The following is a 15607-nucleotide window of genomic DNA, read 5'->3' on the forward strand; positions in this document are numbered from 1 at the left end:
AATATTTTTCAAAATATTTGTGCTGACTCTTGCACCACTTCATAGTACTAAAACATACAGAGTAACAAAAACAGGAAGAAATATAATAAATCATTGAATTTGAAAATTATTAAATGGTAAATCTATCGCTATACTCTAACAGTTATAAAATTACAACTGGTGCATATCATATAATTTATTTCAGTTACTGAATTAAGTAAACCTTTTAAATTAATTTTTCAATTAAATAGGTAACATTACTGTTTTAAACAGTAAACACATAGCATTCATTACTTGAAATGAAATTAAGTGACTAAGTAATTAAAAAATTTTACAATAATAACAATAATAAAGAAATATAAATAAAACAAATCATTTTTAAGCCTTTTAATTATAATAAAAGTTTTCATGCTGATGGAAAATTGACCCTGGATGCCTTAACATTTAGCTCAACAGACTCATTTTTTCTTTCTTTTTTTTTAAAGATTCTGTCATAAATTTTCTTCATCTTTTACTTGCTTTAAAACATTTTCATTTCGAACTACATCAACTCTCAATAAAGTTCAAACATTAGTTTCCTCTTTCATATCTTCTGAGAAAGTTTTGCAATGTTTATTTGCTGATCGGCTCATTTACTCTCAAAATATAACTCAAGTGCGGTAAAACTTTCAAAAGATTCATTTAGGAAAGAATTTACAATGATCACTGTACAGTACATCTTGAGAAATCCCCCCATTCCTCTCCATCTGGTTAACGTGTTGCTATTGTTTTAAAAGTCATATAGTATTCAATTCCTAAGAAATAATTTCTTTGTCAGGATCACAACTCTGTTTTCAAGACGTGTGATCATATTAAAAAAGACATGAATATGAAACCATTTTGACGGACTTTTGTGAATGATTATTGGATGGAGACGTGGTACTGGGTTGCAGCCTACTATGCCTTTATCAGCACAATCTCCGAATGTAGTGTCCCTCACAACAGTGCTGTTTTCTGATGTGTAGTTAAGAAATCTACCGCATATCATGACAAGAGCCAGGATATCTATACTGTTTTGACCACATTTTTTTTAATTTTTATTTTTAGTCCACAAACAGTGACTCTTATTTGTAGATTTTGCAAATCAATACTTTGACTTCCAACAGAAGAGCGATCATGGAAAATGTCTGGAAACAGCAAAATGGAGTTGGAACTCATTTTGCTGTTAGAAAGAGTGATTTCCTAACGAATGATGGATCGGCCCCGGTTCACAATTATCAACACAGAGTTTGATAATTATCATCACACCTCAGAGTTTGGAAAATAACTGAGGCCTATGCATCTTGATCCTGATCCGCAACAAAAGAAGAACTGTATAGCAATGTAAAGGAAACCTATGAATCCATAACTCTGGAGATGTTTTGCAACATATTAAGGAGCATGGGAGATGCATAGCTTTATGCGTTCAGCACGTTAGTGCATACACAAATCCACTGATTAAATAATTTTTAAGTGCAAATCTATAAAAATGTTTAAAATATGTATTAAGTCTACAATGTATATTTATCTAGGAATACAGGAAATTCACAAATATACTTTAGAATTCTTTATCGTTTTTTAATAAAATGTTTGTAACTTTATAAACATTTAAAAATATTACAATAAGCATGGCAGCAAAGATATAATGTATATCAAGAAACAGAACAAAATTTTTGTTTATATTTAAACCAAATTTGTACTTAATTAAAATATACTTCATTAGATATTAATAAAATAAGAAAAACAAATTACCTTGCTATGGACTGTGACAGTATTACTGCCAGCATGATCGACATCACCAGTCGTTTGTCGTTCAGTCATCTTGATCAAATTGTGTTGTAATCTTTCCATAATACCAGTATCAAAGAAGTCAAACATACGAGCTGTTGAAATAATAAATACATTTTTATTAAATATGACTGTATAAAAGCACACATATATATAAAAATAAAGTAATACATATTACAGTAACATATTCAACTGACATAATAGTAAATAAACATTTTCAGCGTGCTACAAATAGTAGGCAACAGTGTTGTTGTTGAAATAAAGTATTAAAACTTTGGTAATAAACTTGAAATAAGTCATTAATCTGATATATACACACATCAAAAGTAAAAACTGATTGCTTATTCAAACAGCAAATCAGATCACATACAAACAATAGGTTTAATCGGTTCATCTAATCATTTGTTTATCAGAAATCAAGTTTTTGGTTAACAGTAGTGAATGGCAAAATAATTAATAAACCCATCTGTTTTGATACGATTCAGTTTAACAATGCATGGAAGATTGAACAATAGTGAAGCTTATCGTAAATTATATGAAATTTACTAATCTAAAATAATGAGTGAAAGAAAAGTTGTTATAAGTTGCACCCAGGCTACAAAAATTTTAAGAAGTGATGAGGGAAACAAAATTCTTATATGGATGATGATCAGATTGAAAAAAGTCTAAAAAAACACTTTCAATTAATACTGCCATAAAATTTTGAAAGAAACTCTTTTCAAAACCAACACATCAATACAGAAATATTTCCATTACTGAAATTTTTGAAAATCTTACCGACAATACTTCAAGCAACTCAGTAAAATGGTGAAAGTCGTGATATATTATAATGTCATACCTTCAAAATGAATTACTATCTTAAAATCCTCTAGATGACATCAGTATATGTTAATCTCTATACAGCTGAATTACGATTATGACAAGGAATCTAGATTTTTTTTTATCTCTTAGTTACTATGACTAATTTTAGAGTAAAGATCTGTTAATTTGCATTATGAGGAAAAGATATATATATTTTCTTACCTAATCCCAATTGTTAACTGAATAATAAAAAAGCATAAAATGACACAGCATACTGTGATCTTTCCTATTTGTTTGCTGAAGTACATCTGCACCATGCAATATAATCTAGAATAGTTAATTTGTCAAGTTCTTTATATGATTTACAAACTGAAAAATATTTAAAATAGAATTGTAATTTTACTGTATTTAATATAAATGATTGGGAAAAATGTTTGTTTGAATTTTAATGAGAAAGTAGAACAAGGTTTTCTATATTTAAAATGAAGTTTATTACACCATATTGTGCTGTTCTGATAGATGACCATTTCCCATTTTTAAGGTAAAATCATAATCCAATCATTGTAAAAATTCTGTTTTGTCTGAAAGAAAAACTGTGATAGATGATTTCACAGGCTTCTTTTGAAGCAAACTTTATACTATTAAAAGAATTCAAAAAACAAATCGGAGACTGACAGCTGAAATTCAGGACTATATGTTAGATATATTAAAACTTCCCAGTTAAGCTCTTTCATTTTTCAACGGAGTACCAAAGGTACATGTGAGGTATGGTGATGTGATGGAAAACGACACCTTTCCTATCAGTGAATTCTAGTTGCTTTACCTTTGGCTTGTGTGCTTTTACTTGTGTAATCTTTCTGGTTGTTAATCGATCATCCATGTTGTAGAGATTAAAATCAATCGTTTTACAAGGAGGAGCAGCTCATAATGTACAATTCCTTTCCAACCACACATGTGCATGTGCATGCACACACACAATTACTTTTCTTAGCATCATCCTGGGTTTGCCGTTGTTTCAGGAGCAATGATCTTTTCTGTAATATGTGGATCTTGAAACATGTGCAATTATCAGATGTAATTAAATTTAGTTTTAGATGTAATTAAATTTTTGTTTATTTCTTTAACAAATAAACTGACTTTTTTTTGCTTGATATCGCCACATAAGCTTGTGTGTGGGATATGGAATTTTGTAGCATATGAAAAATGCCATGCCTGACCGAGATTCCAACCCAGGACCTAAGATGAAAGGCCGAGATGCTAACACTCATGCCATGGAGGTCAGGAAAAACAAAAAAAACATAAGCACTAAAAAATGTTATGATCATGGTTTAAAGTATGTTTTTAATGACAGTAAATACAGTTTTAAGACTTAATATTCAAGGAATAAAAAAAATAAAAATATCTCAACATTTTATCGCCTTCTGTAAGTAAATTTTTGTAAAAGATAAAAGCAAAATTTATTACACAATTTTTTTTTACAGTTTTCCTTTTTAAGAAGCTTGATCATTTTGATGTAGTCTCTATAGAACAACCAGACACACAGAATTAAAATTTTTAAATGTTTATAAATAATCAATGAATATTTTTATTGAACAATTTAAGATTTCTAAAATAACTAACTGACTGGTCTCCCTGATTTCATGTCAATCAATTTTAATTATAAATTTAAAAATTAAATATATTTCTACTAAAATTATTCTTTAAATAAAGAACTATCCTTTTTTCACCTTCTCTATCATGATAGAGAAGGTTAAAAAAAAAAATTGTTAGAATTTTTTTCATGATCTAGGAGAGCAAGTTTGTAACTACTCAGTTGCTTCATAAATGAGTATTGAAATTAATTTGGAAACAAAATACGCATCAGTCTAATTAAAAATACTGAATTTACTAAAACTCTGAGTGACCTGATCCATTAACTAGTTTTTATTTTATTAATGCTGACAGAGCCATACACAAAAGATTATTTCTTCTGAACAAACAATTTTATTTAAAAGTATATTGCACCATTTTCAATGGAGAAAATGGCTGTATGACAGACTGAATTTACAATTATAAAGCCATCGTAAATGCAGCCTTAAGTGAGCTTTAATTTTCAGTAGCATAAAATATAACATTTCTCTTCTCCCTCATCTTCCCAAAACTATTTAGCTTCACCTTGTAACTTTTTCTCTATTTTCTCACGTGGAATTTCAGATGAAAACATTATGTAGAATTTAAATGAAAAAAATAATGCTGGAAGCCTTGAAGTACCATCAACAATGAAAACTTTCAGAAATATTTCTAGCAAAGAAAAGAATATTATGAGAAGTAAATTGAATCATTTGGAGTTACACTTTCATTTTATTTAAATAAATATATATATATATATATATATATATATATACAAATGTACCACTGTTTTTATCCACGGAAAAAGTTAAAATTCTAGATATCAAACAAACACAGGCCATTTAACAACTTCAAGAAATAAAATTATTTATTTATTCACTATTTCAAGGAACTACAGGTTAACAGCTCAGTTACAGCACTGATAAGAGACAGAAGTTTGTAGCATATGAAAAATACCAAGCTTGACTATTATTTGAATCCAGCACCTACCAGGTGAAAGACATTAATGCTATCATTCCACCACAGAGATCAACATACTGAACTTTATGATAATATTTAATTATTTTTTAATTTAATTTTCTTATCAAATAAAAAATTTTCAATTCATATAATTTAGACACAAATGAAATAATATTAAAAAATCTGTCAGAGTTGTATAATTTCCTGGTAAAGTCAGGAAAGTCTGCAACCGATTGCTTCTTAGAAAAATTACATGCAACATTAACATATGTAAGTATGCGTGTAAAGAATTACGTAAAAAAACATTATTCTATTCTTTGAATAAAATTTAGGTACAGGATCAATGGTTACCATAGCTCCCCATCCCCTTGACAATTGTTACCAAAATTAAATTGCATTAGTAACCCACATTCAGAAATCATCATAAAAAATTTTCATAAAAATTGTTAATCTGGTCTGAAATAATCAAGCAAAACGATAAATGACAAAAATATTAGGCTTATTATCCCCCCATCACTGAGTGAAATTGCTCAAATATACAATTAAAGTGACACATTTATGTAATGAAATCATCTAATTAGTACAAGAATGTTGATCCTATTTTTAAGGTACAAAATTAAAAGAAATTATTCCTAATTTTTAACCTGCTAATGTAGTAATCAGGAGTTTTGCTATAATCATTGGCTTATATTTTAATAATGTAATTAATTTAGTAATATTTATTACCGGATTCTGGGGACCAATAATATTGGTTCCTCTAATAATTGAGTCGAGAAATAACAAAATCCACCATTCCTTTACAGGGATTTAAAGAAGACCATATAACATGGTAGGATCACATGAGCTCAGTATCTCCCTACCTCCTTGACCCATAACAACCAAAATTAAATGGCATCAACGTCCCACATATACAGAAATCATCTTCCCAAACTTCATTCATATCTGTCCATTATCAAACAAAAAACCACTAACACACAGTACATAAATACATCTTCTAGAACTTTTCAATGATAAACTTGAGTTTTTTGGCCAGAGAGAGTCGTGAAATATCAAGATCTGCAAAATTTGATCCCATTGGCACAATTTCCCTTACATGGTAAATTGTAAATTGTAAATTCAACATATTATATAGCAGATACTATATATTGTAACTACTTAGCTGGGAAAGTAAAAAAAATAACTAAAATTAAAAAAACCTATTTTTTAACTTCTATCTTTTCTTCTCAACATGAAAAGCATTATGAACAATTTTTATTTGCATAGTGTGGAAATTAATGTGTCAAAAATACTAAAAAATAACTTAAAAGAATAAGAATTTTTTAAATTTTGAAAAAATCAAATTTTTAAAATTTAATTACAAAAACAAATAGAATCCTAAATTTAGAATGTTTGTTTAAAAAGCACAAAATTAATTATTCAACAAACAGAAAAATATGAAATAGTGAAAATAAGCAATGAGAGAAATCTTTTTTTTAAGGATCAAAGAAGAAATTGCATCTATAAAAATTAAGAAATATTATCATAGAAAAGATAAAATGCAAAAAAATTACCATTTTTATCCAATCCAAACTACATAAAAAAAGAGAATTTTTATTTTACGAGTAGTACTCAGAACTGTAGAAGTTTTTTTTTGGTCTCTGTCTGAAGCAAAAAACAAATGTAAATTTGTAAAAAATTAAACAAAAATTTGCTTTACCATTGAATATCACTATTGCTTTGGCAAGTTGTAAGTGGATGATATATTCCTACTGTTTCTTACATCAACAAAAACACGGGTAGGAAATCTTTTTTCAAGGAAAAGGGAATTTAGTAAGCACTCAATGCAACTTGAAGAACTTATTAACTCATAGTAAATAAACAAAAAGAAACATTAAATAAAAGTGGCAGGTTTAATTTTTTTTATAAATGGTACCAAAAAGTATATCTAGAATCATTCCACACAATGTAGGCATTTTAAGAAGAGAAATGGTCACAAAAGTTGCAATGTACGTACTGGTGATATAATAAAGAGTATCAAGGAATCTTACAATATTGAAGTTTAAATTACAATACAGTTTTGAAAATGAAAAAATTTATCAAGATAGAAATCTTCTTTTTAATATTTGAAAAATTCCACAGGTTTAGAACAGCATTAAATCACATCATCACCAGAAGTTTTACAGTATCTTTTACTTTTCAAATAAGTACGCTCTTATAGAAGTTATTTTCAGTAAAATATATAAACAAATAAAGCCCCTGGTTAGGTACTTAGTTCATTTATCTGATGGGAAATAGAATCCGAGATTAATTCTTAAATCAAGCTGGTACTACCAATCCACATGAATATCAAGGATATAGGATGTGTTACACTCTCCATATGTTTATTATGACTGGTTGCTAATTCAACAAGTGCCCAGTCAAAACCGAGATAATCTCACCAGGTAGGAAAGAAAATAACAGAAATATGAAAGGGAAAATCAATTCAAGGATTACATAAAAAAAATAATCTCACTGAAACAATCACTTTACTGCAATCTCTAAGCTGTAGAAATACCATCCTGCTTGCAATAGGTTTCTTTACCTAAAATTAAATAGGAGCAACAGATTACTGAGCAACAGATTTCCATAACCACATCAAAAATGTACTGATCAAAAAAATACTTTTCTTCCCTGCACTAGAAAAAAGTTTCCAGCCTTAAAGAAAATCTTCACATATTCCTAGCACTGTGTAGAACGTGTTCCAATTGAACTTTTAATTAATTAGCCAGGCTACCATAAAGAAACTCTGAAAATACTAACTTTAAGATATGAGATGTTATACAAACATTTCTGAAATTTCTATTATATGCACAACTGAGCACTAGAACAACAAAATCCACTAGCAATAATAGCACATTAAATATATCCTTCACGAGTCAGCAGGCTTAGTGTCTTTAATCTAAGTGGCTTGGTAAGTAGTTTTCCATTATCACAAGCATTTGTTTATGATTTTCCAATCACTGACCTGAGAGAAAATGTGTGTCAAGTTCTATTTTAAAAGCGAGTTAAACTGCTACAGAAACACGAAAAATGTTAGTGTAAGTACTCAGTAATGATGCTTTACGCCAGACAATGTATGACTGGTTTAAAAGTGTTAAAAATGATCAACATATGTTGATGAATGTTCTAGATAACCACCTGCATTACATCAAAAAAAGTAATTACAGTCCAAAATGCAACTGTGAGAGTTCAAAGGCAGACACCAATGATCAATCTGTAAAATCATAGGATTACATCTTTTGGCACATGTCAAAACAAGTTGAACAGGTGAAGATCTGATATAATGTTCAAGCAGAATCAAAAGCATGCTGTACCACACTCACAAAAAAGCTTTTAGAATACATTTCATTCATGACAGAAATACTGGAATTGATTTCTGAGCTCCAAAGGGAACTACTTCAAGGTGACAGTGGCAAACAAGATTCAGACATGATGTGATCATATTTAGTATTGTGTTTCGGAAACTTTTGGATAGCACCTCATAATTATTTTATGTAATGGTAAACCAATATAGAAACAATTAAATTTTAACATAGAACAGTCTTTAAAAAAACAAAAGTACAGTTTGATTTAAGATAAATGTTGTAAAAACTTTACCTGAGTCTGAGCTAACTTTCACTTTAAATCAAGCTTCTTCAGACTGCTGCTAAAAGCACTGAGCTTATTCATCCTTCTGAATATGGAATTCGGCTTTCAATTAGGTTTTGAAAGATTGTTTTTTATTCAAATTTTCAACCACTACACATGAATTACATTGTATTTTTCCAATTATAATTTTAGTTCTTATATTATAAATTTAAATTACAGAAGCACAATTTAAATCACAGATAACACACTTACAACAAAGATCCTTCTTCAGAATTGAATTCAAACATCAATAATATAACAAACAACATGAAAAACACTCAGTATTTCAAGAGAAAATCTCTGAAGAAATTCTATTTAAAATAAATATTTGCTCACTCGGGTACAGTTTTTAAATTTTTCACCTTAAACTAAAGTGTCATATAATTGAAAAACTTTTTATATTTCTTAAATATAATAAGTCACAGTAACCAAAATTCATATTAAAAAATTCATACTATTGATAGTCACTTAGTCCAAAACAGCAAACATGGCATTGGTCTTTAAAAAAAAAAACAAGATCAGCCTAGTGCTAAACAATGGTCTTTGAAGGGTGAATTTACTATTAACACAATAACAATTGCAAATTACATGGAAAAAAATGCAGAACAATAATTAAATTACTGAATGCTTATGGACAAAAATTTATTTTTATATAATAATCCTGTGAAACAGCATTTGACATAAAACTATGCAACTTATAACACCTATTACTCCACCCAATATACATAAATAAATCACCAAATTTGAAAAAAAAATTATACCATCACATGAAATCAAAACTCCACATGCACGCATGCACACACACACACACAAACAAAAATATTATGATATGAATAACTGCAAGACACAGCACAGTAAAAAAGAAGGAAGAAGATAATAAAAGTGACAGGAGAAAGATGCATAATCAGGTATAAAAAATAATATAAATATCGCAGAATCTAAAAGAATTTTATTTTTACTATTAACTACAACATGAACACAAAAACGTGTCCTTGAAAGTTTTCAATTTTATAAACCAAAATTACAAAAAGAAGAGCTAAAAGGAAATTAGTGCAATAAATTCAAAGAAAAAGAAATGATGCCAATCAAACAATTTTGTATTAAAAATTACTAGATAATAAACCATATGAATTTAAAAAAATGGAAATCAGCGATTAAAGATTTTTTTTATATTAAATATTTTTAATCAATTATATTGAAAATACTTTTTACTTTAAATATAGATTTCTACAATCAAGCAACCATTCAGTCAAACGAAAATGTAGTTATCATATCATCACTTGAATTTAATTTTTAATTTCACCTGAAAACGGTTGCCTTCTATATCTCAATTTTTTTCCATTTCTTCTGAACAATTTATTAGGAAGAGGATCAAGACTTTTACGTGGCCCTGAGCCTCCACTGCCATTTGTATCAGACTGATTAAAATGACTGTTTACATGTCTCTCCAACATAATCTATAAATAAAACAGTAAAAACAAAATAAATTAATTAAAGTAAAATAAATTAAACTTAAGCGAGTAAAAATTATATAATTTATTTATTAAAATAAACTTTAAAAAAATGTTTTTTTTTAAAGAAAATTAAAGAAAAATAAACAAAATATTCCTTTCATTAATATAAAATAAAATTAATAACAATCATATAAGAATATAGAATTAATAATATAAAATAAACACTTAATGGTGTGTATAAATAAATGCAAGAATGCAAAACATAATACACCATTAAATATAACTTTTTTTTTAATTTTCTTTTTTTATATGATATAAAGAGCAGTTATTTAATAAATTCTTACTGTAACCTTAACTAATCTGAAAAAATGAAAGTAACACAAAATATTAACAAAAATAATGAAAACATAAATGGATTATTAAAAGTAATGGGAAAATATAACCTCAATGCTAGTTATCAAGAATGGGAGGACAATTTTAAATTACTGACAGCCATTTTTCTTTTTTAATGCTTTTCAACTGCCTTAAGTATCACCAACCAAAAGTCGTAGAAATAAAATTTCCCAAAAGAATTGGAACATAAAAAAATGTAATAAAACAATGAGGTCGATGGAAATAGATTCTCATTAAATAAAATTTAATAAACGACAAAGTTTTATTTATAAAATACACTTTTTGGTTGCCGTAACTGAAGTAAGTTTAAGACATAAAAATGGAGTGATTAAGATATGTCCAATTCTATCTTGAAAGATACACGCTGAAATAGTAAATTCCCACTACTGTATTAAAATAAAAAATTATTTTATGAATGAATAAATATGACAAATTATACTGCTCATTAGTAACATGCAAGAATTTTTTTCTTTGCATAATATATTAATAACATAAAATGAATATAAATATCTATAACATTTGTACGAACATAATCCTCCATTTAAAGTTGTGATCAGACTATAATTAATATACTATACATAATAGAGAAAAATAGCAATTATTATTTTGTACAAAATTATTCAACATTTACTGAAATGATAAGATTATCTTTTAAAAATAATAAAACATCTGCTAATTAAAATGAATCAAAAAACAGAATCAGGAAAACAATTTTAGTACGGTTTGTTACAAAGTAGAAGACCTGACAAGGTACGTACATTAAACAAATGGAAATGAAGTTGCCTAAACATATCAGGATCTGTAGACCGCATAGAACACCAAAAAACAGAGAGTATTAAAACATTTATAGGATAAGTACAATGTATCCATAACGTAATAGTGGAGTTTCAAAGAGTCATAATTTTGGAACAAAGCATGAAAACGACATGAAATAATAAAGAGAAACTCAGTTTTGATACTTTAACAAGGTACAGAAACAATACATGCACACTGTGGTACATGATCACTAGCTGCAATAACTCAGTAGTGGTCATGATTTCAATACAAAGGAAAGTTCAATTCTTTGTGGCTCATAAAGTTTAAGTCAGTTATATTTGTTAGGCATGAATGCTGTCATATGTTAAGTGTAAAATACTGCATGAAAATAACATTCATTGATGTAATAAATAATTCAGAAAAATGGGCATCCTACCAAATCTGTGTGGACAAGTTAATCACACAGCCCAAAAAAATCAGTGCAGAGTATTCTCTAGAATCAAATGAATAACATTATAAATCCAACAACATTTTAATGGTTATACAATTCAGGTGTTACATATAATTTATCTGCAGGATAACATTAAATGGTCTGAATTCATTACAGATATTCTGGTTAGGTTAGATCAAGATGGGAAGATTTCAAACGAGTTTATTTTCTGTGATGAAGCTACATTTCATGTTTCAGGTCAAGTATATCGGCATACTGTTCAAATAAGTAGTAATAAACCTTCATATGTTATGGAACATCAACACAGCAGTAGTTTAAAAATTAATGTCTGATGCACAGATGGATGTAACCTAATTATCAACACAGTTTTTTGTTGAAAGAACTGTAACAGAAATGGAACTTTCTACAAGGGTGTGCAGTGCGAAAAATACAGTTAAACAGAGTTCCTCTACATTTCCTATTTTTCTGTAGCATTACGTAAACTAAGCATTTCCTCAGCAGGTGGTCGGTTAAGAAGATTAGATAACCTGGCCACCAGATCTCTCTCCTGTTGATTTTTATTTGTGGAGTTACACAAAGACACATGAATTCTCATTTCAAATAAGAAATTCTGAACATTTAAAAGAACAGATCACTGTAGTCCTTTTGTCTGTCAAACCAAATGTTTTCTATAATTTATAGTGAGAGGTTAAATATCATCTTGAAGTCTGCAGGGCAATTGAAAGAGTATAAAATGAAATTCACTGCACAAGTGAGAATCTTGAAGTGTTTCTCTTCATTTTGATATATACTTCACATCTATGATTATGCTTTTCTAAAACTATGACTGTTTGAAACCACATCACTACCTTAAAGACACACTACACGTCATGGAAATAAGGTTACCACATCAGAATCTGTAGACTACATGGAGTCCTAATTGACAAAACTTAATCCAAGAAGTAAAATTATATACATTTTTATAGAATTATATAAAATATTCAGACAATTTTTAAATCCTTTGAAATTATTATGCAAGAATATATTTCACGAGTACAGAATGTAATAACATTTTACCTCATTGTAAACAAGAATTATTCCAAGTAAACCAGCTATACTGACTTATATGCCTTATATGTATATTTAGAAATTAAATCGTTGAACAAAAATATAAAAAAATTATAAATCAATAAAACTTAAGTTTTATTATAGTTTTTGGATTATAATGATCACGATCATACAAATGTAAAGCAGTTTGCAGGAGTGAAAATAAAAAATGTACTAGTTGTATGCATTACAGAGTTACCTAAAATATGAATTCAACCAAAATGACAGATCAATATTCCTATCATAAAAGAAATTACAGGAATAAAGTTATAATTTTGTTGTCTAATCGTTTTATATTTTAATTATTATATCTGTATAACATCCAAATTTATTAATAAATAAATATCACAATGCATATATAAAACATTAAAGAAACAAAAATAAATTAGTATTTCTAAAAAAAATAGGGGGAGAGTTGAGAAAATCTGAATGAAATAACTCAAAAAAGTTTTATTGATATTAATAGAAATCAAACCCTAAACCAAAATTATGCTTAAATTTGACTTAATAGAGTTTTAATTACTTTTAAAAAAATGCTATTAATTATTTTACTCGTCTTTTATATTTCTTCCTGTATGCTGTTAATTGTTTGAACGAAATGTTTTTAAAAAATTAAATGCACATTTAGATATTATCTTCAGTTATTATAACAGTAATACATGGATGTTATATTAAACTGTATAATAATACATTTAGATGTCATGTACACTTCTTGAGAAACTCATCACAAGATTAACTTACAAGAACAAAAAAAGGAGAATAACTGTTAAATGCATAAAATGCCCTGCACTTGTTAGTAGTAATAATAACACTCTAAATAAACTTTTACAGTCTTTCTTTTTTTTAAACAAGTATTTATGCTCGCAACAATATATTCAAGTTTTTTAAATACTTATATTAGGTATTATGTTATATTTATCTATAGTTCATAACTTTTAATTAAAATTATAAAAAAAAATGAAGAATAAGTAACCAATCAATAATTAATATATTAAAAATGTGATTATTTAAAAAGTTATGATGTCACACACTTATATCTTAATAATAAAAATATAAACGTAATATAAACTGTAAATTTTATAACACAAAACAAAATTCATTAACTATAACACCACATCAATAAATATTTTAAATTTAGAAAAATATATATACAACTATATAAAAAATAATAAATATTGTAATCGGTGAATTTAACGATATATGCTTTCATAAATAAGAATTTGATATTTTTATTTAGTAAAAAAAAACGAATCAGTAAATTATTAATACTACAATGAAATCAATACACCATCAACATTTTTTTTTTAATATAATCAGCAATATTAATGCGATCAAAAAACAATACTAAATGTATAAATAATTAACATTTTGTTAAAATATATATATTATTTTTTTGAATATTATATACCACTGCATCAAATAATTATTACCAAATAAATATTTAAATCTGCCAAATAAAGTTCAATAAAAGGTAAGAACACTTACCTATCTGTCTGTAGTGTTTTTAGAGCTTTAACTCTATCACCGGCAGACCAATTCTTATATAAAATGCATATTATTATAAATAAAATATATAGTTAAAAATATAGTGATTTTATTTGACATATTAAAATTTTTAAACCATTAGTGTATACCGTAGTCATATTTAAATCTTCCTATATCCACCGTGGTAAGAAAAAGAATTTTATGTAAATATACAAATATTTACTGTATTAAACAAAGTTAAATGCAAGAAAAAAGAATATAACATATTATTTTCATAATAAATTTAATCATAAATTACATTTTTAGCATAAAACAGCAAAACACAAGAAATTTAATTAATTTTTATTTTAATTACACAACTATAAAATATTTAACAATAAAATTTACAAGATCTAGATTACAAGATGTGATAGGTTGTTAAGAAAGGATAAATTTTGTTAGTTATTGCAAGATTAATAAAAATAATGAATGGTTTTTAAAGAACAAGCAATAGAGAAGTTAAAGGAAAAATCTGAGTTCAGATTACCAGCAATCATTGTCAAAAAAATTAATTTTAAACAATTTATGATATTAATATTGTAACTAAATCTAAAAAAGAAAAAGAAATATTAAGTGGAAGAAAAGCAACACCTTCTTCTTGTTAATTAAATCAAAGTAAATGTAATGAAATGAGGATGATAATATAGACATAGTTAGATTTACAAGTGTAAGAGTACTCACAGCAAACCAAGTGGTATTTCTCTGCATTCTTCATAAATAACTAACATATCAATTTTTCTTGTTGCATGTTAACATGTTCTACAATATTTGTAATGGGTGATCATAAAGAGCAGAATCTACATAAAATTTTGTTTCTTCTTAGGCAAAATAGCTGCTAAAGCAATAATCTTATTTCAAAATGTTTTTAAAGAGGAAGCTTTAAATAAAACAGAAGTCTACCAACAGTTTTCACATAACAATGAAGGTAATTGTCAGTTGAAGACTGACCAAGATCTGACTGGCATTTTATGATTAGGAGTGACAAAAAACGTGAAAAACTTTGCAATATAATTTATGAAGATTATCGTTGGACTATCGAAGATATTTCTCAATTCGCTTGTGTATCTTTCAGTTTTTGTCAACAAAATTTATCATGAAGCAAATCACTGCAAATTTTGTGCCTCGATCGCTCACAAATCAGGAA

The 15607-nt window shown here is 27.3% G+C and overlaps 1 protein-coding gene across 1 annotated transcript in view; it reads right to left on the reverse strand.

Annotated features, from left to right (window-relative positions):
* The window catches only part of LOC142319252 (uncharacterized), a 251339-nt gene that overhangs the window by 8053 nt on the left and 227679 nt on the right, over positions 1 to 15607 (reverse strand). Inside the window, exons 4-5 of the mRNA XM_075356298.1 lie at positions 10103 to 10256; positions 1750 to 1880 (exon numbers count right to left, since the gene is read on the reverse strand). Of these exons, the coding sequence (XP_075212413.1) occupies positions 1750 to 1880; positions 10103 to 10256 (285 nt within the window). The remainder of the gene's footprint in view (positions 1 to 1749; positions 1881 to 10102; positions 10257 to 15607) is intronic.

Source organism: Lycorma delicatula, chromosome 2 (genome assembly GCF_047948215.1).
Source record: "Lycorma delicatula isolate Av1 chromosome 2, ASM4794821v1, whole genome shotgun sequence".
Classification (NCBI taxonomy): domain Eukaryota; kingdom Metazoa; phylum Arthropoda; class Insecta; order Hemiptera; family Fulgoridae; genus Lycorma; species Lycorma delicatula.